The following is a 27,274-nucleotide window of genomic DNA, read 5'->3' on the forward strand; positions in this document are numbered from 1 at the left end:
TACAAGTAAGGATATATCAGCACAGTGCCTACCACATAAATACTCAATAAATGTTATTATTATAAGTAGGGGTGAGAAACCAACACCAAGTTGGTCTTTAAAAGTCTGATTCTACTTTGGTGCAGTGAAAAAAATAAAGACCTTTAATGAAAACTTGCAATGTGATTTCAAGCAAGTGTAAGCCTTGGTCGGACAGGTGGATGCCACCAGCCTGTCATGGCGTCACTAAGTCCTCAAGGAAAATGACCGTGCACCGTTGGTTCCATTCAGTGACGTCCTGACATAAAGCAGCCATCTTGAACCCTCCTGGAAGTGTCAACTTTCGGCATTAACTAGCTCGCCCCAAGGCTAGGGCAGAAGCCTCTATCCTGAGGGTTTTGTGCTGTTCTTTCTTTCTGGGACTGATTTTTTTCCTTTCTCTCTTTTCTGACTCTCATCTTGTGTTCCCAGGTCGAAAGGATTGTAGACAAGAGGAAGAACAAGAAAGGAAAATGGGAGTATCTTATCCGATGGAAAGGCTACGGGAGCACAGAGGACACGTGGGAGCCAGAGCACCATCTGCTGCACTGTGAGGAGTTTATCGACGAGTTCAACGGGCTGCACGTGGCCAAGGACAAGAGGGTCAAGTCAGGGAAGCAGGCCAGTGCCTCCAAGCTCCTGCGCGACGGCCGAGGCCCGTCGGTGGAGAAACTGTCCCACAGACCTTCAGAGTCCGGAAAGAGCAAAGGGACTTCCCATAAACGGAAGCGCATCAACCCCTCCCTGTCCAAGCCGAAGAAAGGGTATCCAGCCAAGCCCCCCGCGGGGGGCGACAGGGCCGCCAAGACGGTGTCTTACAGGACTACCCCCAGTGGTTTGCAAATCATGCCTCTGAAAAAGGCTCAAAATGGGATGGAAAATGGGGACACCGGTTCCGAGAAGGACGAGAGGCACTTTGGAAACGGGTCCCACCAGCCTGGCTTAGATTTGAATGACGTCGGAGAGCAAGACATGGGCGAGTGTGACGTCAACCATGCGGCAGTGGCGGAGAATGGGCTAGGTATGTGGCTTGTGTTTCTCCTGCCTTTGGCTCTGGCCATGGTGGATGGGGCTGCATGCAGCCTAGGGAGATAAATAAGACCCCCATCCCATCCTTGATGCTTAGCTAGGCAGTAAGTCTCCCTTGGTCTCTCTCACCTAGGGCCATGTGGACTTGCTCATGTGCCCACACTGGTTACAGACACCTATTCATGTGTGTGTGCGCGGGGGTACGTGGGGGAGGGGGGCGGCGGCAAAGCACTGATGCTCCAGCCAAGTCCTGAAATGGGGTGAAAATTCCCCACTGCACTTGAAGACACCCAAGGCGGTGGTAACCACAGCTCCTCCTGTTAGGGCACCTCAAAGTCCTCACCCTCCAGAACCCAAGACTCAATGTCCCCAGAGGACCAGTGCTTTTCTGGGGCAGCATGCACCTTGCAGAGCCCTTGCTTTCAATCGCTTTAGGCCTTCAGCAGTATAGCCCGGAGAAGTGGGGTCTGGTCCTCCTCAGACCCAGTCTGGACTTGAATTCTCCAAACCCATCTGTAAGCTGGAGCCCCTTGCCCCTCATCTATCGCTAACACACATGATCTGGCTCCATTTCTGTGTTAGATCCTAAATGCTGCCCTGTCCCCAACCTGTGCTAATTCTTTTGGTTTGCACCTACCTTCTTATTCCATCCTGGAAGTAACACAGCAAAGGTGGTAGAATTCCTCCCTCTTATTAAGTCCCAAAGACAAAATCAAGGACAGAGGAGGCAGTGACCCAGGTAGGTAATTCAAGCTCCCAAACCTGACATTTCTCCAATAGTCAGATTGCTCCCTGACTGAATCCTTTGTGGCCGAGTCGGGTCTTCCAGGTAAAGTGTCCATACCCATTAGGGGCACTTCCTCATTTCTCGGATACCTGTGTGTGTACATGGTGGCATTTTTCTCTTTAGCTGCTAGAACCTCAAGCCTTGGGATGTCAGGAAATCCTGCATGGGTGGAAAACCTGTGCCCAACAGAGTAGGGTCATCCGATGCCCTGGATGGAACCAGAGTGTGTGTGGGAATAGGGGTGCCGGGACGGGCTGGGAGAGACCCCAGAGGGATGAGGTGATGTAGGCATCTAACTGCACATTAGAGCGATGGTGTGTCTGAGTTCCGAGTGCTCTGAGCATGCCCCACTGGGGAGAGCGTCATGTCTTTAGGGACGCTCGCCGGAGAATCTGAGCAATCCGCTTTGAGGTTCCTCTTTCTCCAGAGAGGAATTTCACCCAGAGAGGATTTATTTAGCAGTCTTTGCCCCAGATTGATGCACGTTTCTGTCTGGGGATCTCTGATGCTAACACGACTCTGCCTGCTAACATGTAAACACTGTTTGTTTTAAAAATTCATCTCTCCAGGAGGAGTGGGCTTGTATAAATGAGGCTTGGCACAAACATTCATGTTTGACTTTCCTGTGACAGCTGCTGGCAGTAGAGGAATTCCCTGTCTTGGAAAGGGTGGCTGGTGAGGGGAGCTCCTGAGGCTCCTCTCAGGAGGGCCGGCGGAGGGAACCTGGGCATGATTCCTGGCTGGTAGCGGACCCCTGCCCTGCTTAAATTGTGGCCGCCTCAAGAGTGAGAGGAAAAGCATAAGGGAGATGGTTTGCTGACTTGAGCTGCCAGATTGCAGCGTGAAGGAGAGAAGCCAGACTTGTGGAGAAGTCTAGATGAGGCTACATCCCTCATTCCGTGCAGCTTTCCAAAGTGGGGCATAGCTGCTAGCCTCTTGCTCTCCATCCTTGGGCCTTGTCGGTGGTCTGATGATGGCGCATGCTACCCCACATCAGGGAAAATAGTCAAGACAGAGCCTGCTGGGATCAGTGGTGACCTTGCCAACTTCCAGCTTCGCTCCAGAGTGCTTCTCCAGACCGTTCTCATCTCTGATCTCTTGTTGGCCTCATTTTTCCCCGTGTTGAATGTCCTGTACTCCACTTGGGCCCATGCCTGGATAGAGAGGAGGAAGCTGCCCACCTCTATTGTGTTCTGTTTTGGGTGTTCCCAAAGGGCCCTTTGCTTAATCACATCCCATAGTATTGGTGTCCTTGAGATTCCCCTCTGAGGTTAAGGCAGTGGTTCTCAGATTGTGCGTGTGTAAGATTACGTGGTACCTTGTTAGAAATGCAGGTCCCATAGAGTCTGATTCACTACGTCTGGGGTGGAGCCCAGAAGACGAGTTTTTAACAAGCACCCCGGGTGACCCTAATGCATTTGGAGACATGCATGGTGGCAATATGGGGTGGCGATTAAGGTTCACATCAGGTGTCAGTTTAAATTAATTCAATACTTATATATTTTTTGAGCATTTCCTAAGTTTAGTCACCATGCTAGCTGCTTGGAGTAGAGTTAATAAAAAGATAGGTAAGGACTTACAATTCTGAAACTTATAATCTATGCTCCAGTAAGTTCAGAGTGGAGCTCTGTAGGTCAGTGTTGAGAAAATGAGGCCAGCTCATTGGAAGAAGTAACACATATGTTATGTACATGGCATGCCTTTGCTGTACCTGCATTGACCTCTTCTGGGGGTCAGTGATCAATGGGGTGACCAATGCCCCAACCATTGCCAGCCTTTAACATTCTAGTTAGAACTAGCTTACTATTCAGGTCTTGGGGTAACTGCGGAGAGGAAAAGACTGTGAATCCTTGCCAAAGAGAGAGAGAGAAAGAAATAAAGTTGTTTATAGTTTTTTGACAAGACCCAAGACAGAGGGCATTTTGTGGTTCCAGAACTTTCCAGCAGGTGTAGGGGTCAGAGGTGTAGTCAAGCAAAACATGGCTCCACTTATGTTTTCAACACGAGGGAAGTCTTTATGAGGCCAGTATCCACGCCCATGGGGAACCCTGAATGTTCCCCTCTTCCCCGTCTCCTTAAGCCCCCTTCCCTGGTCACATCCACCAAGGGATCCAGTTTCCAGTGGCACAAGAGTGGCAAGGGTTTCAGCACGGAGGAAGGATCATTTTTTGCCTGGCAGAAGGTGGATGGGGAGATCCTGGCTATGCTTCCCCAGCATTTGTTTTGGGGGTGGGCTGTTGCTTTTTATATGCTTTTAGCTTCTCTTTGGTGGATTAAATTTCTGCATACAGAAAAGCAACTTATGTAACACGTTACTCATTTACTGATGATTTCCCTGATCTGTGCTGTGGGAACAAGTGCTAAATCAGGGCTCCGGCGGGTGGGGTTTTGGTTTCAGGACTGCATCTCCACCAGCAATGTTTGTGAAGTGTATGCAGCGACTCAGTACGCGCTCTTGATTCCGAGTCTTCTTCCGTAATGACAAATGGCTCTCTGGTCCGGGACCATCTGCCTCAGTATTCCTTAGGGAGCTTGTTAAAAATGGGCTCCACCCCAGTCAAATGAGTGGGGATCTCAGGGGATAGGGTGTAGGTTATGCGTTTTAAATGCTGAATTTTAATGGCCATGGGTGTGTATGTCCAGTATTTCCCATGGAAGCATTTGGTTGTACGCATTGGTTTATAGATCAATTTGTGACAGATCCAAAGTTATTCCTTGGATTTTAAGGGGTTGTGTGATTTGGTCCTTCAAAGGTTTAAAATCTGACAATTTCTCCTCCTTGCTGATACACTTTCTACTGTACCAGGTGTCTCTCTCTCTCTCTCTCTCTCTCTCTCTCTCTCTCTCTCTCTCTCTCTCTCTCTCTCTCTCTCTTCTAAAACAGACTGATTTCATCTGTGCGGAAAAGCTGTTGGGTTAGCTTAAACCTCTCATGGTCTGGCCCAGGAGAACTGGTTAGTGGTCTTGTCTAAATAGGCCAAAGCATCAACACATTACAGGCTCAGATGAGCCCTGAACCTGTGGAAACATCCCAGCATATCCCGGCACAACATATCGATGCCCAGCATTCTCTGAATTTCCATGAAGCCAGCGAGTTTCCACTGTTGATGCCCCATGTTCACATTTCTTTGAATTTTGAGATCTTTTTCCTTGCGTCCTGATGACTTGTCTGTGTGTCGCCCAGGCACTGCATCTCAGATACTGCTTGATTCAGTGTTTTCGGAATTGTTCCTATCGTCGAATGAGTCATTTTCACACAAACATGCAACATTTGCTGTTTTCTCTCCATTGATCTTTTAAAATCCTCTCAGCTTTCACTTCTATAATGTTTGTTTATCTCTTTCTACTCACTGTTTCAACATGATTATCGTTTTTTCCCCTTTATTGGACAGAATGGAGTAACCATGTTTTAAAATCACTTTAGAACTGAGCACAGGCACGGGAAATGCCTGTGACTTTAAAGAACTGAGGTCTTTCAAACATGAAGCCAGTATCAGAATCCCCTGGAGGGTGGGTTCAAAACATAGATTGCTAAAATTGAAAACAAACACATAAACAACAACAACAAAAAACCCCACACAGATTGCTGCGCCAATCCCGAGTTTCTGATTCAGTAAGTGTGGAGGAGAGTCCGAGAATCTGCATTTCTAGCAAGTTCCCAGATGCTGTGACTGGTCCAGAGACCTACTTTCAGAACCACTGCTCTAGACAAATAAGTACCAAGACGGTTAAGACAAAAATGACAGATGGTGGTTGAGAATCCCAGTTGGTGGTATTAGGGGAGATTTGAAGCACCTTCGGTCTAGACCTTGAGTCTGCATTCACGAGAATTTATAAGTTGAAAATTTATGAAATGAAAATTTGTAAATTGAAAGTTTGAGATTATGGGAACTTCCCAGCGATGAGGCCTTGGAGTTTCCACAGTACTTTTTGGGATCCTCATAGCAGTCCTGAATGGTAGCTGGTGAGATGTTCCTTTTATAGAGGAAGAAGCGGAGGCTGTAAGTGCCCAGCATGGGACAAGGAGAGACAGCCAGGCAATTGCACTCCAGAGCCGGCCCCTAGGTCACTACCCAGCTGGTTCCAGGCAGTACAGGGCAGTTCGTAAACCCTGATCCCTGACACACATATGCCCTGAGTGGGGGCCGGGAAGAGCTGGTGGGGCAGGAGCCACTTCTTGGACCCTTTTTCTTATTCATGGAAGGATATACTCCTTCCAAGCCCGAGATACAATGACTAACTCCGTTCCATTCAGTTTGAAAACCCGGATAAAACGGTCAATCTCCTAGAAAAATGCCACTTAACAGACTCAAGGATGACTGGAAAACCTGAATAGAATAATAATCATTAACAAAAAGCATTAAAGCAGCCACTACAAACCTCTCAGAGAAAGCAGGGGAAGAAGGCACACAAGGCCTGGACGGTTTTATCGTCAAGTCTACCATATAGTCTAGAACAGATAATCCCTCTCCTATCCAAATGGTTGCAGAGAACAGAAGAAGAGAAAACACTCCCAGCTCCTTTGGTGAGGCCAGTATAACCTGGATTTCCAAACCAGACAGGAAAGGAGGAGCAAGGAAAATTACAGGTCAGTTTCACTTAAGGATAGAGTCATCAAAGGCCTGACTAACCCTCCTGGGCTTGTTATAATCCCCTCAATACTCCCTCAGAACTGTGATTGTGCCAGAAACTTCTCACTCCGTGCCCCGTGTGTGACCCCAGTTCATGATCTTTAGAATCACTACTGCTTCTGGAGATGCCCAGCTTGTCCCCAGAAGAGGCCTAGGGGAAGTGGGCTCAGGACAGCCCACGTGTCTTGGGTGTCATGGGCCGCGGCCCCAAGCCACCTAGTAAAACACCGAAAGTCCATGGAGGGTGTCCACTCTGCGGCCTCTTGTTAACGCAGGTGTCCGGTTCCCTGGTTACAGCTGTTCTTTTCACACATTTTACGCACCCACTCCCAAGCCAACAGACTTTGACCAACCTTTTTGTTTTTCAAAAGGGGTTCACTTTCCAAACCAATAACAACAACAAAAACCTCAGTAAGGGGTTCTTATGTTTTGTCTTTAAAGCGAGGCAAGTAAGTGACTTGTACTAATGAATGAACTTAAAACCCTTTTATGTGGTAACGTGAAGACTGGTCCAACTTGGCCACTACTTCTGAGTGGAAAGTGACAGACTGTGATGGAAAATCTGACTGTAAACTTGACCCATAGCAAATCCAAGGGGGAAATCGACTCTCCTTGTTGGATCCCCGATCCTGGATTTGATTTTGGCATACGGAAGAGGCTGATGGAATCTCTACCGCGGTCAAGATTCGGAAGTGTACTAATGACTTTCCCTGTCTGCTCAGAAATTGTTTTCCTCTGTCTCTCCCTCAAAAAAGGCCTTAGAAACTGTTTCAAAGTTGCCATTTATCAGTGGTGAACTAAAAGTGGGGAGGGGAGTGGAAGGCCTCCCCCCCACCCCACAAGCAGTAAGAAGGTACATTGTTTGCAGAGGTCTCAAAACAATAAAATCAGTTTGCCCACGTCGGTGAACGCCTCACTGGGGAAAACCCCCAGGCCCACAACTTGGCCCCTGTGAATTAAGGCCAGTCTTAATTCATGATGATGATAATGGTGGTGCTGAGCCCCTTCTGGAGGCAAAGCCTCGCTCTTTGTGTCTGACTTCCTGGATATCGCTTAATCCCCTCAGTAGTTCTCAGACTTAGCAACTTAACAACATAGCAACACAACAAGGTTAGCTACAAATGGCCTTGCTTCCAGGTGGGGAAACTGAGACTCAGAGAGGCAGACACCGAGTGCCTTGGGGAGGAGTTGGGGCATGGTGCCAGCTGAAGCTGTCAGCGGTCTTGTTTCCTTTTCCTAAAGGAAAAAAAGGCACTTCAAGGATTTAGGCAAACCAGCAAACCTTTCCCTGGGTCCCGAGAAAGTTCTGACCAGCACCCCTGGACCTTCCTTTCAAACATTTTCATTGGTTCCAAAGATTCTGACTTGGTGTTCCAGGGAGGTGGACCCGCTGGTCCTGAGTGATTTTCCTCTGGTCCTTGGATGAAACACACACACACACACACACACACACACACACTCACACACACACACACACACACACACACACACACGCACGCACACACACACACAAATCCAAGGCCGCAACTGAGAAGGTGGCATCCGAATAGACGCTGGAGGTTGTGAGAACATCTTGTTTTAAACTTAAAAGTCTGTCTGTGTCAGTCGTGTGGATCTGCTTCCCCCTTTTAGCGGCCCAGGTTTTGTGTGTGTGCAGATAAACTGTCATCTCTCTGATAGACATTTAGGCTGCTTCCAAAGATACACACTCTTGCCAGCCCTGGCTATGGCCATGCGTTGTCATGCTTTCCCAACCTCTGCTGTTTTGATTTTAGTTTACAGCCGAGGGTGAGCATTATCTTATGTTCCTTCCACTTGCGTTTCTTTCCCTGGGAGTGGCCCAAGCACAGTCATGCCAAGTGTAGCAGGAGTTGACACTCAGTATGGTGGGTGGACAAGGGCATTCGGCCACATCGCATCAGGCAAATTGCTTAGCCTCTCTGCGCCAAATTCTTCATTCATAAGCTGCAGCTATAATCATACTCATGGGGTTAGGGAAATGAATAAGTGAATTCATTCATAGAAAGCCCTTCAAATATTACCTGGCATACGGTACACATTTGATAAATACTAGCTGTTGTTATTTCAATCCTTTACCCATTTTTCTAATGGGGTCTTGTTGTTCCTATTTGTTTTTTTAGAGCACTTTACATATTGTACATTAATTTTTTGTTACATACGTTAACTCAGCCAGTACTCATCGAGTGACTGAATGGTTAGACAAATCATTGCGATACCGTATACCATGATGGAGATACACAGGAGGTCCTGAGGGAGTTATGGGCAAAGGCACCTAAGCCAGCTTGGGAAGGGAGTTCGGAGAGGGCTTCCTGGAGGAGGTGGTATGCAAGCAGAGTCAGATAGCATGAACCAGAATGAATGGGGTGGTGGGAAGTGACGACAGCATGCACAGGGGCAGAGAGCCACGGTCAGCGTATGGGTGCACGATACCACATCACAAAGAATATGGGAGCCCAACCCATGCAGCTCCACCTTGCAGGGGAAGCCGAGCTCTAGGGAATTCCCTGTGCCCTCAGCATGAGCTTAAGAACCAGATAGATGGAGCCTGAAGTAGGAGGGTGTTTTGGGATTCTTTCTGGAAGGGGCAAGGAAGTCCTTATGCAGTCCACGCTTTCCAGGCCTGCAAAACCTCCCTGCTCTGGCCTGCCTCACACTCTTCCCCACACCATCTCTCTGTGTTCTGCATGTGTGTTCCCTCCCCGCCAGCCCTCATGTGAGTAGTTACTCTCTCCTCATCCTTCATGGCTCGCTTCGGCAGCAAGTGCCCCATGGAAACCTTCCCTGACTCCCCTCATAGGTCAGCTTACAGTCTGGTTTGCACACGGAGCACCGTGTTTCTTCACTGACAGCACTCACCTCAGTCTGTAATGTTCACAACCTGATCACTTGAATGATGTCTGCCTCCTTCACTAGATTGCAAACTCCATGAGGGAAGAGATGGTCTCTGTCTGCTCACAGTTGTATCTCCAGCATCTAATAATGCTGGGCATCTAGTAGGTGCTTAAGAAATAGCTGCCGAAGGAGGGAGTGAATGAATGAACGGACAAAAGAGAGAGCAAGGAGCTTTTCCTGCCTGAAGATGTGGGCCCTGAGGCCCCACTGGGAATCCTCCTCACATTTGTCCAATCCTCCCATAGCTCTCGTCTCAGCATCACCCTCCCACCTCGCGTTGTCTTGTATTCTCACGTTGCGCTCCCTGCTCTGGGTAGCATGTCATGGAGAGCTAATGTTTTGTCAGGGCTCTTAATAGCAGCTGAAGGATTCCCTTTCTCTTGTCTTGTCTGACAGTTGTTTTCACCATCTGCCATGATCGCCCGACTTGCTAGGCTTCTCCTCCCTTAATATTCACACAGTTTCCCCGGCTCTTAATTAAATGCCGGGGCTCATCCTCCCACCCCGCCCTCCATCGAGGGTATTGCGGATCCTTTTCAGCCGAATGCGTTTCATTTTGAGTGACATTTTCTGTAGTCCTCCGCTATGGAAGAGGAAATGCAATGGACTCCTGAATAGTCCCAGTTACAGGAAGGATTTTGAGATTTCTCCTTTAAACTTGCTGTGAACTTTGGAGGCAGCATGGTGAGGAAGAAACTGGAAAGAGCAAATGTGGGCTTTGGAGACAGAGCCTGTGCGTTCAAGTGCCCACTCTGCCTCTTGCTGAGTTGGTGACTCTAGCAAGTCTCACGCCCTTTGGAGCCCCGGTTTTCACCTGTGTCCTAGGGGAATAACAGTACCTACCACACAGGATTAAATGATGGCTCCCGACTCACAGCCAGTGCCGAGTGAATGTTCATGTCTCTTCTTCCCCTTCCTTAGACCCTCTCGCTTTACTAAAAGGCATGATTTCTTACCCTGCCACCATACTCCCTGTTGCTTTCTCATCGACTGGCTCTAGGATATTAATTTTCATTCTGCTTGTGTAAGACAGCAAGGTGAATTCAGGAGGCCTCCTTTCCAGGAAGCAGATTGGCTGACCCTGTCACTTCCGTCCTCAATAGCAGTCAGTCTTGAGTCTTCTGCTCACCATCTTGATGACAGTGCCATTGAGGAGGAGGTTCCCATCTCCAAGCTTGTTCTTTCCTTTCTTTCTGCCTGGTGGCTTTTCCCACCTTTGGCCCCCGTTCTCGGTTCTCTCCCAGTTCTCCACATTGAGAATAGTGGATCTGTGCTGAGTTCCTGGGGTTTAGCTAAGACGTCCCCTTGCTGGCCTGGCTTGCCACCAGTGACCCCTCATATCACTTGGTGGTGAAAGAGAAACAACTCGCCACAGGTTGACTGAGCACCGGTGTGTGCCAGGCATGGTGTTTGGTGCTGAGGCTACCATGTGTAAGTGATGGTTGCTGTCCTCGCCCAGCTCACACTCTTGTGGGAAACCAGGAAGGAGCCACATGTCACAGCCCACCATGATGTTCCTACAGAAGTGTGGAACCCACTGGAATGAGGAGGTTAGAGAGAGGACTTCCAGGTGGAGTGGCATCTCGTCTGAGACCTGAAGGATACACAGAGTTTGCTCAGGCAAAGAAGAAAAGGAAAATATTCTAGACAGTAGGAGCTGTACTTTATTAAGAAGATTTATAGAAAATATATAACATCTACCTCCAACATCTTCAATAAACTACGCTTATGATTTCTTCATCAAACATTTAGTGACTGCTATAAGCCAGCTATGTACCTAGGAGTGGCTCACTATGTGCTTTATCCTGGAAATATATTGATGAATAAGACAAGATGCTTACAATTTAGGGAAGAAAGAAAATAAATAGGGAAAAGACAAACTAACAATTTCCATGTCATGTCAAAATAGCTGACATTTATCGTTTTAGCTCATGCTATGAGCATACCCTGTTCTGAGCATGGTAACTCAGTTAATCCTAGGAGGTAGGGTCTCTTTCTCTCCCCATTTCACAGACAAGGAAGCTAAGGTATACGGAGGCAGATAACCTGCCTATGCTGTGATCTATGCATCGGTCGGTGGCTATTCGAGGATTCAGATCTAGTGGGTCTAGCTCCAGGCCCATATTCTTAACAGGGGCTGTCATCTGGGTATGCAGAAGAGAGCTACCTCCTAGTTGGAACCTGCTTTTTTTCCTTAGCTTTTTGAGATCATTATTTTCCTACAATTCAGTGACAGATTTTCCTTTGTACCCACTGTGTGCTGGGAACTGAGAATATAGTTTCCTCTTTCAAAGAACTTGAAGCTAATTAAACTAATTAGGGGATCAGGTGGTCCCAAGTGACCAGCTGCAAAGCTGAGTGTGCTGAGAACTCAGGAAGGGCCTGGACAGGCCGCCTCGGGGGCCCCAGGGGTGGGCTGTTCCCATGAGCTTGGGGAGAGAGAGACAGCTCCCTGCAAGAGAAGCATTTCAGGTGGCCTTGAGGATTTGATGTGTGAAGGTAAACAGAAATGGCATTTTGGGCCAAAGGGACAGCTGAAGCAATGGTCCAAAAGCAAGAAAGTGCAGAGAGTTTTAGAGAACCTCAAACAGTCCTGGAAATTAGGGTGTTTAAGGGGCAGGAATGGGGGTTCAGGTTGGAAAATAGGATGAGGCCAGAGGGTAGCATTTGTGAGCAGAGGAAGATGAGAAAGTGACTTTTCAATGGGGTGGCTTTATACACTGAAGACCCTAAGGGATCTTCCTCTGTGGGTCAGAATTCTGGTCTAATAATGCTTTGAGGGTCAGCATGGCCTTGGAGGGTTTTAATACAGAAGGCATAATTTCACCTGTGGTAAAAGGTCTTTTTAATCATGTTCTTTTGCATTTTTAATACACGCTCTGCTCTGCTGTTTAGACATCTGACAATAAGCATTGTAAAATGTATGGTCATCACCCTTAGCAATTCTCAGTAATCTTGGAACCTAAGCTTTCTTGAAATTCACACGGTGTGGATTTTCTTAGGAGGCCTAATTCTATAACATGCCACATGACGGCTAACATGGCTAAGTAAGATGTTTAGAGATCTACCTGTACATTTGAGCTTTGCTGTTGACTCCAGTTCCAATATGAGGGATTCTATATGTGGTGACAGTTAAGGTCTGGGACGATGAGCAGTCCTGAAGTAGTGGTACCAGTACCGAGTTCAGGTGCAGGTTAGGCACTGTGAATTCTCTTGACGTGAGTGGGTGGCATGATCGGGGTTTTTTTCAACATCAGCACACCCTATCTCCTCACCTCTAAAGATCCTGACCACTCCTGTGCTACTGTTGACATAAGCTGCTCCCATCTGCTGAATCTGATGGCAGTACCTCATTCCTTATGATGTGCAAAGGGTTTTGACACATGAACTTCGTACCCTTGCACTTCCCCTCTTACACTCTCTGAACGGCCCACCACGCTTTAGGTATCTTTGGTGAGTCAACCACAGACCAGGAAATGGTTCTCAGGCACAAGAACTATCACTTTCTCTTCTAAGAACTGCAGCTGGAAAACTCTAAACCCACAGTCAACAAAGTGATGGTTTTACTCAACTGAGGAACCAATGCGTCTCCTCTTTTGCTTTTTTAAAGCATACCCAACCCTTCACCACAGTTTGCAACAGACCGGACTCCAGTGTGAATCGCCCTCAGGGTGGTCCCAGCCCTCCGCTCTGTCTATGGATGTATCTGCTTCCCAAGACAGTGCCCATGCCTGGAATGCTGGGGAGAATAGATGGGAAGGGAAACGCCTGGCGCGTGGTCTTTTTCTGGGGCTAGCGGCAGATGCAGCTCGCTTTCCTTATCCTGCTTTCCGGCTTCACACCCTCACGTTCCCTCTTTCGGTCAGGCGGTAAGTCCTTCATTATGCATCTAGCATTTGTTTATCGGCTCATTCACTTATTCAGCAATGATTAAGCCCCTTCTGTGTGCTGGGCTGTACTGTTTTGGAAGACGTAGGAATGACTAACGTAGCCCTTGCCTTTAAGAATCTGTCTGAGGGTGAGGAGGGAGTCAGACATATAAGAAAAGGTATGTGAGGCTTTGCAAGGTATGCAAGATAATTTTCCTACAGAATGATTACCTGCACTGTCAGGTATGGGAGCGACCAGCCACAGGTGGTGAAAACTAGATTTAAACTAATTGAAATTAAACTTTAAAAATTTCAACAGTCATACGTGGCTACTCTGTTGGGCAGTGCAGATAAAGAACACGTCCATTGTTGCAGGGTGTCCTGTTGGGCAGCACTGAATCAGACTGTAAGCTTTTGAGGGCAGGCTCCATACCTGTTTCTGCCCGTCAGCATATCCCAGGGGCCAGGCATGTTGTAGACGCTCACTAATTACATGGTGAATGGATGGAGGAAGGTGCAGTAAAGGCTGTGAAAAAAAGGAGGATGTACAGCCACGAGAAGAGGGATGAGCTGCTCTGGAAGTATTCCTAAGCAGGTGACAGGGGAACCGCAGTACAAGGGATGAAGGGGCTTTTACCAGATGGACAAGAGAAGAAGGGTGTTCTAGGAGAGAGAAAGACTCGGGTATTGCAGCTTCCTTCAGTGTTCTGATGCCTACAGTAACACCACAGGTGTTACTATTTTCTTCGCAAGGGAAGAAAACTTCACAGCACTCACACGGTGTTCTCTCCCTCGGTGTCTAGGAGAGGTGAGATCTCGCTCGGCTGTTGTGAGGCAGAAGGGCCAGTTGTGATATAAGGACAAGTCATCTAGGTATGAGATCAAACTGATTTCAGAAAACCAGTGTTTTCATGCACAGGGCTAATACAAAGATTTGGAAGTCTGACTGACACATTGAGAAATAAATATGGAATGCACCCCAACATTAGGAGTGTTAATTACAGGGTTGGCACGTGGTACGATGAGGTTGCTCCATTAGTTTCTTCCATTTGTTATTCACTCATTTATTCACTTCATGAACACACGGTTGAGCAGTTTCTTTCTTCCAGGCACTGTGCTCAGTCCCGCAGACACAAAGGTGAATAACTCTCAGGCTTGTCCCCAAAGAGCCCACAGTCTGGTGGGGGCATCAAGCAGGTGTAGAGACGATAATAATGCAGAATAATGATCATTATGTGACACTGGGACCAGGTGTAGTGCCCGAATTTTTTTTTTCCTGCTTTTTCAGCAAATCCTGGGCTCTTAGGAAGAAAAGCAGAACATCCCCCAGATTGTTCTGGGCAGGTGAGTCTCGCTCCTAGTTCAGCTGCCCATGATAATCAGAGAAAGACTGTAGAAGTGTGGAACCAGCAGGATAACGCATCCCCCAAGTTGGGATGGTATCCTTTGGTGATGTCTAAGCATTTCCTTCCTTCCCCCCTGTCCAGAGGAAGCCTGGCACTCTTCTGTGCCTGGGGTTTGACATGTTCTTAGTGGAGTACATGGGCACAGACCCTGGGACCTGTGTTGAGTGGCCGTGTTTCCTGAAAACTGAAGCTGCATGGCAGAAGTGTTCTGTGGTCTACCCCTCTCATCTATCCAGCCTGCTGGGTGTCCTTCAGCACTTTACCTTCCATCCTCCTAGACAGCTGACCCCTAGTCCCCTGGCAGCTTCCCCTTCTCTTTCAGATAACAGGTTTTGTTTCTGTTTCTCTCGTGTCTTTTACAAACTCCAGTGCATTTTCTGATACACCTTTTCTTGCTGCACTGAAAACTATGCACCATTTCTTGACACTTTTGGAGTCATTCTGCCATTTCTTGGTGAGTTGGGCAGGTTTCCTTCTCCCATTGGCTGAATTGAGATGCCTTTTTCTGTCTTTAAGAGTCTCTCCTTAAGGGAATCTTTAATACACCTGGATCCTGTATTTTTTTGTCTAATCTGATTATCTCTGTCTCTTAATATATGAGTTTAATCTGTTCAGATTGATGTGATTATTAATATATTTGGATTTTTTCTCCTATTTTTTATATTTTCTTTTTATAATTCTGTTTCTCTGCTCTTCTCCCATCCCCATCCCCTGACCTTTTCATGCTTTTTTAATTGAATTGATACATTGTTTATATTCCCTCTCGCTGGGTTGGTTTGGAATCTGGCTATAGACTATATTTGTATTCTTAAATTTTAGCATACATACTTAACTATACTTTTTTTCTCTCTAACAAATATGATGTCCTCCTATTGAAGCAAGGAGGACCCTCCTATAGCAAGGAGGGCCCTACTTGGCTTTAATTTCTCACTGAACATCTTGTTTTTATTTTGTCTACCCAATGCTGTCAAACACCAAACATTATTTTCATTATTTTTGCAGCCAGTAATTATATTTACTAAATTTGTAAAAATCAACTTTGTTTCTTTTATCTTGTCTTCCTATGAATTAACCTTTTGATTTGTGAAATTTCCCTTTATAATTATTTTACAGCCTGTGTTTGATAAACTCTCATAGTGTTGGGGTGTTTGAAAATGTCCATTTACTTTGGCCTTTAAATGCTGTTTTAGCTGGGTATAAAATTCTTTGTTGACAGTTGTTTTCTCTCAGCCTTTTGATGGTAGTCATTTTTTTAGGCGTCTGTAACTGCTTTTGCTATCAGCCTGTCATTTGTTTTCAATAATGTGATTTTCCTCTCTGTGCTATATTTTAAGATCTTTTATTTTGCATGGCATCAGCTTTATTATCATTTGTCTTTTATCCTGCTTCATACTCAGAGTACTCTTTCAAACTAAAAACTTGTGTTTTTTTAAGTTCTGGAAAACATTAATCTATTATCTCTTCAAATATTCCTTTTCTAGAATTATGGAATTTTGATTTGATTCTTATTTGCAGAATATTCATATTTTTTGAAGATACATTTAACTTTTTGTTTGAAGTAATTTCAAATTTACAGAAACTGTAAAGAACCCCTTTGCAGATTTACTAGTTTTTAACATTTTTGCCATGTTTGCTTTCTCTTTGTGTGTGTGTGTGTGTGTGTGTGTCTGTGTGTACATGAGTATGTAAATATTGACTCACATACATATGCCCTCATAACATATACAAATGATTAAACAAATTATTCTTTTTTCTGAACCATTTATGTGTAGGCTGCATGCATCATGCCTTTACCCCTTAGTATTCAGTGTGGGTATTTTCTAAGAAAAAGGATATTCTCTTAAGTCAACACAGTACAGTTATGAACATCAATAAATTTAGCATTGATGAATACTTTTATTTATTCTGTGGTCCATATTCCTATTTTCTCTCTTATCTCAATAATGACGTTTAGATATTTTTTTCCTCCACTATAGAATTCAGTCCAGAATCCCGAGATGACTTTAGTTGTCATGTCTCTTTAGTCTCCTTCAATCTGGAACAATTTCTCAATCTTCCATTGTCTATAATGACACTGACATTTTTGAAGACTACAAGTCAGTTATTTTAGAGTGTTCCTCACGTTGGGTTTGTCTGATGTTTCCTCAAGATCAGATTTAAGTTATTTATCTCCACTGAAATACTTGATATGATATTGTTTCTTCTCCCTACCTACCCATCATCTATCTGTCTGTCTGTCTGTATGTCTTTCTGTCATCTCTATCTTTTGTCAGTGTAGACTTGAAGATTCTTATTTTATGCAACAGTTTATAATCCATTTACTGCCCTTACTTATTTTGATTTTCAAATTGTACCACTTTGCATATTACCGACAATTTAGAGAATGCCCAACTCCCCACATCCTCTCTAGCAGAGTATACTTTCAAGATTTTGAATTTCTGCCAAGTTGATGGGTAAAAAATGGCATCTCAGTATAGTTTAATTTTTATTTTATTATGAGTTTTAATTTGCACTGAGTGAAGTTGAAATCTTTTCTTATGTTCAAGTGCTATTTCTGTGTAAAATTTGAGATGTCTGTTCATAGCTTCTTTCCATTGTTTTGGAGGACATTTTGGTCTTCTTGTCTTCAGTGTTTACATTTTTTAAAATTATTTTTTAATTCTTTAATTTTTTTTTATAGTTCAGGGTCTTTGTCTTTTATCTGTGATATGTGATTTTTTTTCCCTAATTGTCATTTGCTCTGTCATTAGTGCTTACCTTACCCCCATTCTTGTTTCCTGTCTGCTTTTATTTGAGAATCTATTGCTTATTTTTAATGAATGTTTTCCTTGTACCTCTCACTTTGAGCATTCTAGACATTCCATTTTAAAGTCCTTGTCAGATTGTTTCATGATACTCATTTTATTTGGAGTAATTCATGTCACAAGTGTTGATTTTATTGGCTAGATTTCTAAGCATTAGATATCTTCGTGTTTTGGAATTTTGGTGTACAGGCTCATTTCAAGAAGGAAGTTTTTGTTTTGTTTTCCTTTGCTTTCTCTCCCTCCCTCTCTCTCTAGTAGTTTGTGTTTGCCTCCACCTGGCCCAGAGCTCCCAAAAAAGCCTTAGCCTTGGGCAGCACTTGGGTTTGTTACTGTTCTGCCTTCATGGAGGAGTCTCATGCCATCCCCTGGTGTCAGGTTGTGGGCCTGGGTCCTGTCTCCCATCTTGCATGGGAGATTTGGTCTCTGCTGCCCTTGTGTCTACTTCCTGCCCACCACTCTGGCTCACAGCCCCTCTGACTGCTTTGTGTTGATGCTCTGCCTCTCACACACACAGATGAGGATCTTGTTTGTGAGCCCAGCATTTCTCTGCATGTTTGGAGCAGAGGAGCTGTGTCAGAGTGTGATTTTATGGATCCTTCTTAATGGCAAATGCTCCTTTGTATTCCAAAGGAAGGAAGGCGAGAAAGTTTGAAGGGAATAGAAGGAAGGAAACTAGCATGATGGGAGTTTCGTGTGTTCCGGAAATATAGCACAAATCATTTCCTTTTCTTCACAACAATCCTCTGAAGCAGGAATATGGTTTCTCCCATTCCACATGCGGAAAGTAGGGGCACAGAGTGAGTAGTGAGCTGCCCAGTCTTGCAGCCCATGCGAGGGAGTGTGGAGGTCTGAACGCTGCGCTGTCATTGGGTTTCACTCTGACTGCTGGGCTCAGCAGGGTGGTGAGTCCAGTCTGCCTGGAATGCTCCATTTTGGCCTCGGGCTTAGTGGGCGGGTGTGGGTTTGGGAGCAAGCAAGTCATCGTGATGAGGACTCATGAGTTAAATTCCTCTGTTTTGAAATGACTTGCTATCCTTCACCTAACATTTATGAAGTGCCTAGGATGAGCCGGGCGCTTGCTAATCCCATATCAGGTGTTTAATTAAAATAGCTCAAAACAACCCTGAAAAGCAGGTACTGTTGAGCCCAGCTAATAATCAAGGAGACTGACGCTCAAGAGCTCATGTGACTCCCTAGCTTCTCGCAATTAACAAACGCAGGGTTGGGATTTTTATAACTGTCTGGCTGTAAAGTCCTCAACTTCCATTCTTCTGGCGTGTTCTGTTTCCCACGGCGTCTTCCCTGTAAGCTTGTCACAGTCTTTTGGGGGGTATGATGCCCCAGAAGGAGAGACCTTGAGGGAAGCTCAGTGTGAGTTTAGTCTGATGGGCTCGGGGGTGGGGGTGGGGGGACTTTGCTCCGTGTCTCCTAAAACACAGGACCCATTTTAGCCACTTACAATCAAAAGCAGGATGTAATGCAAATGGAAGTGATATGAATTCAGTCCCTAAGGAGTCTCTCTTCCCTTCCTTGGTCAGGAGATGGTGCATCTTCCAAGTCACCATTGGAGACCCTAGCCCAGCATCCTGATAGAGATAAAGGCTTTGAATTCACAGAGTTCCCTCCCCCTGTTATTCTTTATCATGTCAGCCTGTGGTTTTCCTCTCTGTAATTATGTTAGGTATTAGTTTACTTGCTTACTTTCCATCTCCCCCACCCCAACCAAGCTCCATGAGGGCAAGGACCTTATTTCTCTTTTTGTTGCATTTCCGTCATCTAGTATGATAGCTAGCCCATAGGAGGTGATAAATAGATTTTGAATGAATGTATGAATCTAATGAGAGACAGCTGGCTTCAGTCTGGCTCTACCATTCAAAACCTTTGTGGCTTCCAGCAAGTTATTCACTTTTCCTTATCTGCAAAATGGACTCACAATGGCGGTTTCACAGGACTGTTGAGAAATTTAGAGACAATATGTAGAGCTGCTCAAAACTGGTAACCCTCACATCCTCCTCCTCGGTATAATTGTTAATGAGCACCTTGATGCTGTTGGGGGGGGGGCAGGGGGATTTCATTCAGATCTTCCCCACCCTGAAAGCACTGATGTACCAGCGCCTTGAGCTTCTGACTTCTCCCCGGGCGAGAGCCAGTGTCCGCTGAGAGCAGCTTCTGCAATGCACTAACCTCTGCCGGCAGGACCGCGGCACGGATTTACCTGGGCTGCTGCAGACACCGTGGCCAGCTCCAATTAGGAAGCCCTTCCGAGGAGGTTTTGAGGTTAACCCTGAAGAAACAGTTCCCTTTACACGAGTCTTTTAATTAAATGCTCCTGCTTACTTTCCGGAGTTCAGTGAATCACTTTATCTGCATTGTGGTGTTTGACAAAGCCCCGTTGCTTTGAGTAATGGAAAAGGATGAGATGAGGAGGCTTGGAAGCGGTCGGATGGTGTGGGCATTGTGCCTCTGTGCCCCTTCGTGGCTGAGTGCTCACCGGCGTGGGCCCCTGGCAGGCGGGATGAGGGGCCCAGTGAAGCAGTTCCTGGTCCCTGCCTTGGGCTTGGTTCTTGAGAGTCCAAGACCTCCATTGCTAGTTAAGGACCTGAGTCCACCCAGAGGTGGACCCAAGGCTCCAGAGGCCGAGGAACAGTTCCCGGTGTATGGTATTCTGCTGAGCTGCATTGTGTGGGACAGTTGACGCTGCCCTCAGAACACTTACAGTGTTGTTGGAGAGACGGGATTCACACAGTAAATATTACAGGAATACCTTTGTGCTGAGCCAGGCTGTAATGATTGCAAAGCGAGTAAGAGCCACCAGGGACTCTTTAGTTACTATATCCTGGGTCCTTCAAACATGTTATGCCATCTGATCCTCATAAGCTGCTCTCTGACAATTCACAACCAGGGCAGGTCCACTCTGTCCACATAGTAATTTTCCCAAGGAGGGGAGAGGGGGCGTGCCAGGCTTGGCCTCAGGGTACCAGCTTCAGGTTGGGATGCAGCATTTCAGTCTCCATAGTGATTTCTTTCCCTTCCCTACCAAAAACAAAAGGAAAGATTCTGACAATGCTTAGCCAGTAGTTAGTCCGTCTCTGTGTTTCCCTGTACCCTCCCACATCACTGCAGCTTAGGGTGGGCCTCTTGGAGATGCCGCTCCATCCTGCACGGGGTGGGGGGGCAGTCACATCCCCCTTCTCCCCCCCCACCCCCCCAGCAGAAATGCTGAGCTCAGCAAGATTTTCAGACCTTCATCAGCCTTCTAGCACAGGGCTTGGGGAAGCCTGCTCACACCTAGGCGAATCCCTGGGTAGTCGGGCCCTAGTTCTCAAACCCTGGTCTCTGCAGCAGTGGCCGCAGACTGGGGCGGGCCCAGCAGGCTGGTTGTTCACAGTTCTCCAGGGGACCCTGATGCATGCTCCAGCATAGGAACCACTGGGCCAGGTTCTCAGACCTGCCTGCCTGTCAGAATCGCCGGGGAAGTATGCTGTGTTTTTAAAGAGTTATTATTCACTTGATTTTCAAGTGTAGTCTTTACAGTCAACTTCACTGTTTGAACCGGTTTCAATTTACAGAGCAAAGGGGAAGATGATACCCACACTCAGCTAGCTGCTCCTATCGTTGGTATCTCACGTTGGTATGGTACATTTGTTACAGTGAGGAGCCAGAATCGACATGTTGTTATGACCTGAAGTCCAGACGGTACTCAGGTTTCCTTGGTTTTAATCTAACGCCCGTTCCGGGATCCCATCCAGGACCCCACGTTACACTTAGTCCTCATGTCTCCTTTGGTCCCTCTGTGACATTTCTCAGACTTTCCCGATTTTTGATGACCTTCACAGTTTTGAACTGTACTCATTAGGCATCCTGTTGAATGCCTTATCTATTTGGATTTGTTTTATGTTGGCGCTCATAATGAGGGCTTTTGAGAGGACGACCCCAGAGTGAAGTGCCCTTCTGACATCATAATCAAGGGCGCATGCCATCACCATGACTTACCACTGTTGAGGTTGACCTTGCTCACCTGGCTGAGGGGGTTTTGGCTTCTCCATTTGCCCTAGTCAGGGTTCACTACTGTCACGTTACTCTCCCACATGCCCCCGACTTTCCACATTGTGCTTTCTTTGGAAGGAAGTCACTATGTGTAGGCCACATGTAGAGAGTGGGAGTTACGCTTCATCTCCTTGAGGGCAGTGTCTGCATAACCTGGAATTCTTGTGCATGGGAGAATTGTCTCTTCTCTCCCATTTATTCTGTACTTGTTTGTATCAGTATGGCCTCAGGGATCTTTATTTTATGCTTTCAGTTATAATGCAATACTACTCTATTTTGTTGCTCAGACTATTCCACCCTTTTCCATCGGGACTTCTTACAGTTGGCTCGTGTGTCCTTTTGACATACCCCCATCATTGTGAAGGTTATTTAAAAATTTGGTTTAGTACTTCCTTTCTTTCAGCCACTTCAAGCTTATCTGATATGTGTCCTACCCCAGTCCTAGAATCAGCCATTTCTCCAGGAAGCTCTGGTTCCTTTTATTGAGAATGGTATCAGAAACCAAATCTGGGCCCTAGGGGTGCTCCCTTCTATTGGGATGTCATTGATTCTGGACCCTTTCAGCTGACAGAACAAGGAAACACACACATATATACTAACCTCTATATATACAGTCATCTACAACTATCTCTGTATGGAACCTTCTGTATCTGTATTAAACTAAACATGAGTTCAAATGAATGTCTTGAACTCTAATCCGTTATCACATGGCTCAGTCTAGCCTCCTCCCTTGCTTATCTGTAAATGCTCACTCCAACAGTGAGAAACCATGTTGCTACCCTCTGCCGTGCACTTAATTGTGCAATTCCAGCATATGCGTATTTTGGTATTGATATTCTTAACTTGTACCTGCCTCTATGGGAATCAACTTTATCAACTGGAATATGGTGCTTCTGTACAGGTTGTTTTGCCTGGACAAAATAAAAGTTTCTTACGTCAGCACCTTCCCCCTCTCCCCTTCAGTGAGCTTGTTCATACATTTGTAATAATGCAGTTAGATGCTTTTATCACATGCTGCATTCCATCCTTGGATTCCCCCTGTTTCTTCAAATTTTTTTTAAGTTTACGTACTTTTAAGGTACACTATCTATGCTATAAAGTTCTTTGGGATTCAACAAATGCTTAATTTCTCATATTCACCTTTATAGTATCATATAGAATAGTTTCGTTGTCCTAAAAAGTTTCCCTGTGCTTCTCTTCTTCCACCTTCCTCTTAACTTCACCTGAACCCCTGGCAAACACCGATCTTTTTACTGTTTCTATACTTTTGCCTTTTCGGGAATGTTATATAACTGGGATCATGTAATGGGTAGCCTTTTCAGACTAGCTTTTTTCACTTAGCAATATGCATTTAAGATTCTTTCATGTGTTATCGTGACTTGAAAACTAACTTCTTTTTATCACTGAATAATATTCCATTGTATGAATGGATCACAGTTTGTTTATCCATTCACCTACTAAAGGATATATCGGTTGCTTCCAATTTTTGGTGGTTATGAATAAAGCTGCAGGGTGTGTGTGTGTGTGTGTGTGTGTGTGTGTGTGTGTCCATACATTTTAAAAGCAGCATTTCCTTTTTCCTGAAGGTGTTCCAGCAGAAGCTGGGTGCTTCCAGGCAGACACGTGGGAGAGGGAATCAAGGATCACATGGGGCCTTTCCCAGAGAGTCCTCTCTGTCCTCTTCTGAATTTGCACATATTAGAAACTAAGGCCTTTTACCACCCAGATTGGAGAGTTGCGTGGGGGTCGCAGCATTCCTGACCCTTCCAGTGAAAATCTGAACATTCGCTGCAAAGTGTTTCTGTCTTGGTTTGGTTTCTCACTTGGTTTATCTGATTTTGGAAGGCTCTGCTCTGACCAACGGAGGATTAAACATGCACAGCACGGTGAAGAGGAAGCTAGAAGCCGAGAAGGACTATGTCTTTGACAAGAGGCTCAGATACAGCGTCCGCCAGAACGAAAGCAACTGTCGGTTTCGGGACATTGTTGTGCGGAAGGAAGAGGGTTTCACACACATCCTGCTGTCCAGTCAGACCTCAGACAACAACGCGCTGACCCCCGAGGTAAGGGGGCAAAGACTGGAGGGGAGGGTCAGTCTAAGGAGGGCCTCTCATTCATCAGACTGGGGCACTGGCTTTCTCCTTCTTTCATCAGGGAGCTGATGAAAGTAGTCAACACACACACACAAACACACACACCTACAGGACACAATTCGCTAATCACTTTACATACGTTATCCATTTGATCGTTATGCCCAGGTAACGATATTGTCTCATTTTACAGATGAAGACCCTGGTAAACAGATTCAGTCAACCGGTCAGGGTCATAGACTTCGTCAGGGGTTGGCCCCAGAATCCAATCACGTCTTGGGATTTTCCAGCTAGGCTACAATAAACATGTCCAATGTCTTTGTTTTTGATGGAATTATATTTACTCCGCTCACTTACACTTTTTATTGAGATATAATTCACACACCATAAATTTCACCTTTTTAAAATATACAATTCAGTGATTTTTAGTATATTCACAAAGTTGTGCAACTATCACCACTAATTCCAGAACATTTTCATTGCCCCAAAGTAAACTCTATACCCATGAGCAGTCACTCCTGTTCTCCCTCCCCACCCAGCGCCTGGCAACCACTAGCCTATTTTCTGTCTCTCTGGATTTGCCTATTCTGGACGCTTCATATAAATGGAATCATACATTATGTGGTCTTCTGTGGCTGGCTTCTTTCACTTAGTATGATGTTTTCAAGGTTCATCCATGTTGTAGCAGGTGTCAGTCAGTGCTTCATTCCTTTTCATTGTGAGAATATGTCGTATTTTGTCAATTAGTTCTTCAGTTGATAGAGATTTGGGTTGGTTCCACTTTGGCAATTATGAATAATATTGCTACAAACATTTGTGTACAAATTTTTGTGTGAACATATATTCTTAGTTTCCTTGGATATACTTGTATTCCTAATTGTGGACTTACTGGGTCATAAGGTAACTCTATATTTAACTGTTTGAGGAACTGCCAGACTATTTTCCACTGGGGCTGTACCGTGTTGCATTCCCACCAGCAGTGTATGAGGCTTCTGTTTTCTCCACATCCTCACCAACACTTGTTATTATATCTTTTTTATTATAGTCATTTTAGTGGGTGGGAGGTGGTATCTCATTATGATTTTGATTTGTCCTTTCCTGATTACTAATGATATTGACCATCTTTTCATGTGCTTATTGGCCATTTGTTTATCTTCTTTGGAGAAATGTCTATTTCAGTCCTTTGCCTGTCTTTAAAATTGGGGTGTGTTTTTTACTGTTGAGTTTTTAGTGTTCTTTATATATTCTGGATACTATACCCTTATGAGATATATGATTAGAAACACTTCCTTTCATTCTATGCATTGTCCTTTTGCTTTCTAGATAATGTCCTTTGATGTCCAATTTTAAAAATTTTAATGAAGTCCTGTTTATCTTTTTTCTACATTTTTGCTTTTTAAATGCTAATCATACTGATGTCTTAGGTGAATAGAATAGGGAAACAGTGAATACTAAATGCAATTCGCTAGATAATGTCATTCAAAATATGGAGTCCTTGGGAGGTCAGTGAAATCATTTCTTTTCTAAAGAGTTTCTTGATGGTGCTAATGTAGGAAACACTCATCCCAGCAGTCCTCTCCAACTCAGCCGACCTGGGGCAGGGTGGCATTTTTCCCATTTCATCCCACCAGTACCCTTCTGATGTAGGGTTATTATGATCCACATCTTCACAGATGGGAAAACAAGCTTAGAGAACTTAACAGGCCTGGGGTCACATAGCTTAGCCGAATGTAAGCTTCAGGAAGTGAGGGCTGTTCCATTGTTGCCTGCCATTTTGTTTCTCACACTCAGCCCAGTGTCTGGCCCACTGAAGACAGTTCACTCTAAACCCTCCTTTTCCTGTCCCTGCAGTATCCTGCACTCTGCTATCCATCATAGCAATGAAGACCACAGAGCTGTTTGGAGGGGAGGAGTGGCCGCCCACCAGACTGGGATTGGTAGGATGGCCTGGCATTGCCCAATGTATCCAGTACACTTGGGGAGGCCCAGGAAGTTGGGTGGGGTGGGAGGTGCTGTGTCCTTGAACTTGTAATCACATGTCTTATCATGATGATTTACATAGACTATAGCTCTTTTATGGGATTGTGGGTGTGACAGTCAGGAACGCTGCCAACCTGCAAGGGGAGAGGTGTGGCTAAAGCCTGTGCAGTTCGTAGGGCTGGTGGTTGTTTGTTGCCCCTCTTCAAAGCATGGTGTTCGGGCGTCTCTCCCTCCTCTGCCTACAGGAACCACCGTGGGAGTCTCTGCTGTGCAGACCTCTGTGTAGGATTCAGAGACATCAGAGCCTGTGGTTTACCCCAAAGGCTGCTCTTCACATGTTTATACACGTGGAAACCTTGTTATTTTGAGCTCATCGCGAAACAAATACATGAGGCCAATTCTTGGGTTTTTTTTCTGTTACTACTTTTTAAAAGCCTGCTTTAAAAAGACACAGCATTTTCCTTCGATGACGTGAATAAATATGAAGGCTTCTAGTTCATTCTGTCTCTCTGGAGCAGCTTTGTATGTTAACTGTAGCCCACTCATCATGGAAAATGTGTTGCATCCAACTGATTTAAGGTGTATAAGTTCTTACCTCCTGAGATGTGGTCTTGGTTAATTAGAGGTCCACTTCTAATTGGCGTCTGTTTGTAACAGAACAGGAGAAAAGTGGGAAAAAAATATTGATCTGGTGTTTTCAGCTGTCTCAATAACCAAAGTGGATTGACTATATGGATAAGACAGCTAACTCGGTAAAGTAGCCCCAAAAGAACAATCCGACTGAAATGAAGAGGTGGTGTGAGTGGAGGAATACAGATTTTGGAATCCAGCACACCTGGGTTTAAATCCTGCCTCCCCCAGCTGACCACTTCTGTTACCTTAGGAAGTTACTTTGTCTTTCTGAGTTTTCTCATTTATAGAAATTATACAACATCTTGCTTGTGGGATTAGAGCTACTGTCTGCAGAGAGGCTCACAGCATACCTGGCACAAAGCAGGTGTTCAATAGATGTTCCTGTCACTGTTAAGATGAAACAGAAGCGATTGAATGGTCACCAGCAGACTCAGTCTTGCTCGTACATGGAGGAACTGGAAAGGGGCCACCTTCACGGTCAGAACTGAATTTCTTTTTCTAGTTGGATAGGTGACATTGGCCTTATAGGCAGGAACTCATACATTACTGGGTTTGCTAGCTAGATTCTGAGGCTAGCGGGTACGTTGTATTATTTCTCCTGTCTGGGATATAGCAAAGAACCAGGAGAATAACAAAAATGCCCCTTAAGGAAAGAGCCAGCAAAATAGCCCAAAGTCTTGGTGATTCAAAGCTCGTTCACTTCTCCATAAGGAGAGGACTCCAAGCCCTCACTCAGCGCCTGGTTGTCTGCAGTGCTCCCAGCTTCAGCAGCTCACCATCCACGGGCGCACACTACACGTGCAGAGGCCATACCTCCCACATGCTCGGTCAGACCCCCCATATCGCCACCATCCCCAAGGCCTGTTAACTTTAGTTCTTGAATAGCTCTCCACTATGCTTCCTTCTCTCTAGTTCCATCATAATCCTTATAGTCCAAACTACTAGGCTATTTGTTTCTGGACTATTGTAATAATCTGCTAACAAGTCTGCCCCCTTTCGTGTTTCCTACCCTGTAATCCAGAACCAAGTCTCCAAAAGCCAGGCAGAGAGAGCTGCTGGAACTGCAA

The 27,274-nt window shown here is 45.5% G+C and overlaps 1 protein-coding gene across 1 annotated transcript in view; it reads left to right on the forward strand.

Annotated features, from left to right (window-relative positions):
* CDYL2 (chromodomain Y like 2) overlaps positions 1–27,274 on the forward strand; it is a 162,811-nt gene that overhangs the window by 110,778 nt on the left and 24,759 nt on the right. The window contains exons 2-3 of the mRNA XM_019711013.3: positions 451–1,039; positions 23,350–23,567. Coding sequence (XP_019566572.1) covers positions 451–1,039; positions 23,350–23,567 — 807 coding nt within the window. The remainder of the gene's footprint in view (positions 1–450; positions 1,040–23,349; positions 23,568–27,274) is intronic.

The sequence above is a fragment of the Rhinolophus sinicus genome, chromosome 8 (genome assembly GCF_057876585.1).
Source record: "Rhinolophus sinicus isolate RSI-liver-muscle chromosome 8, RSI-T2T, whole genome shotgun sequence".
NCBI lineage: Eukaryota > Metazoa > Chordata > Mammalia > Chiroptera > Rhinolophidae > Rhinolophus > Rhinolophus sinicus.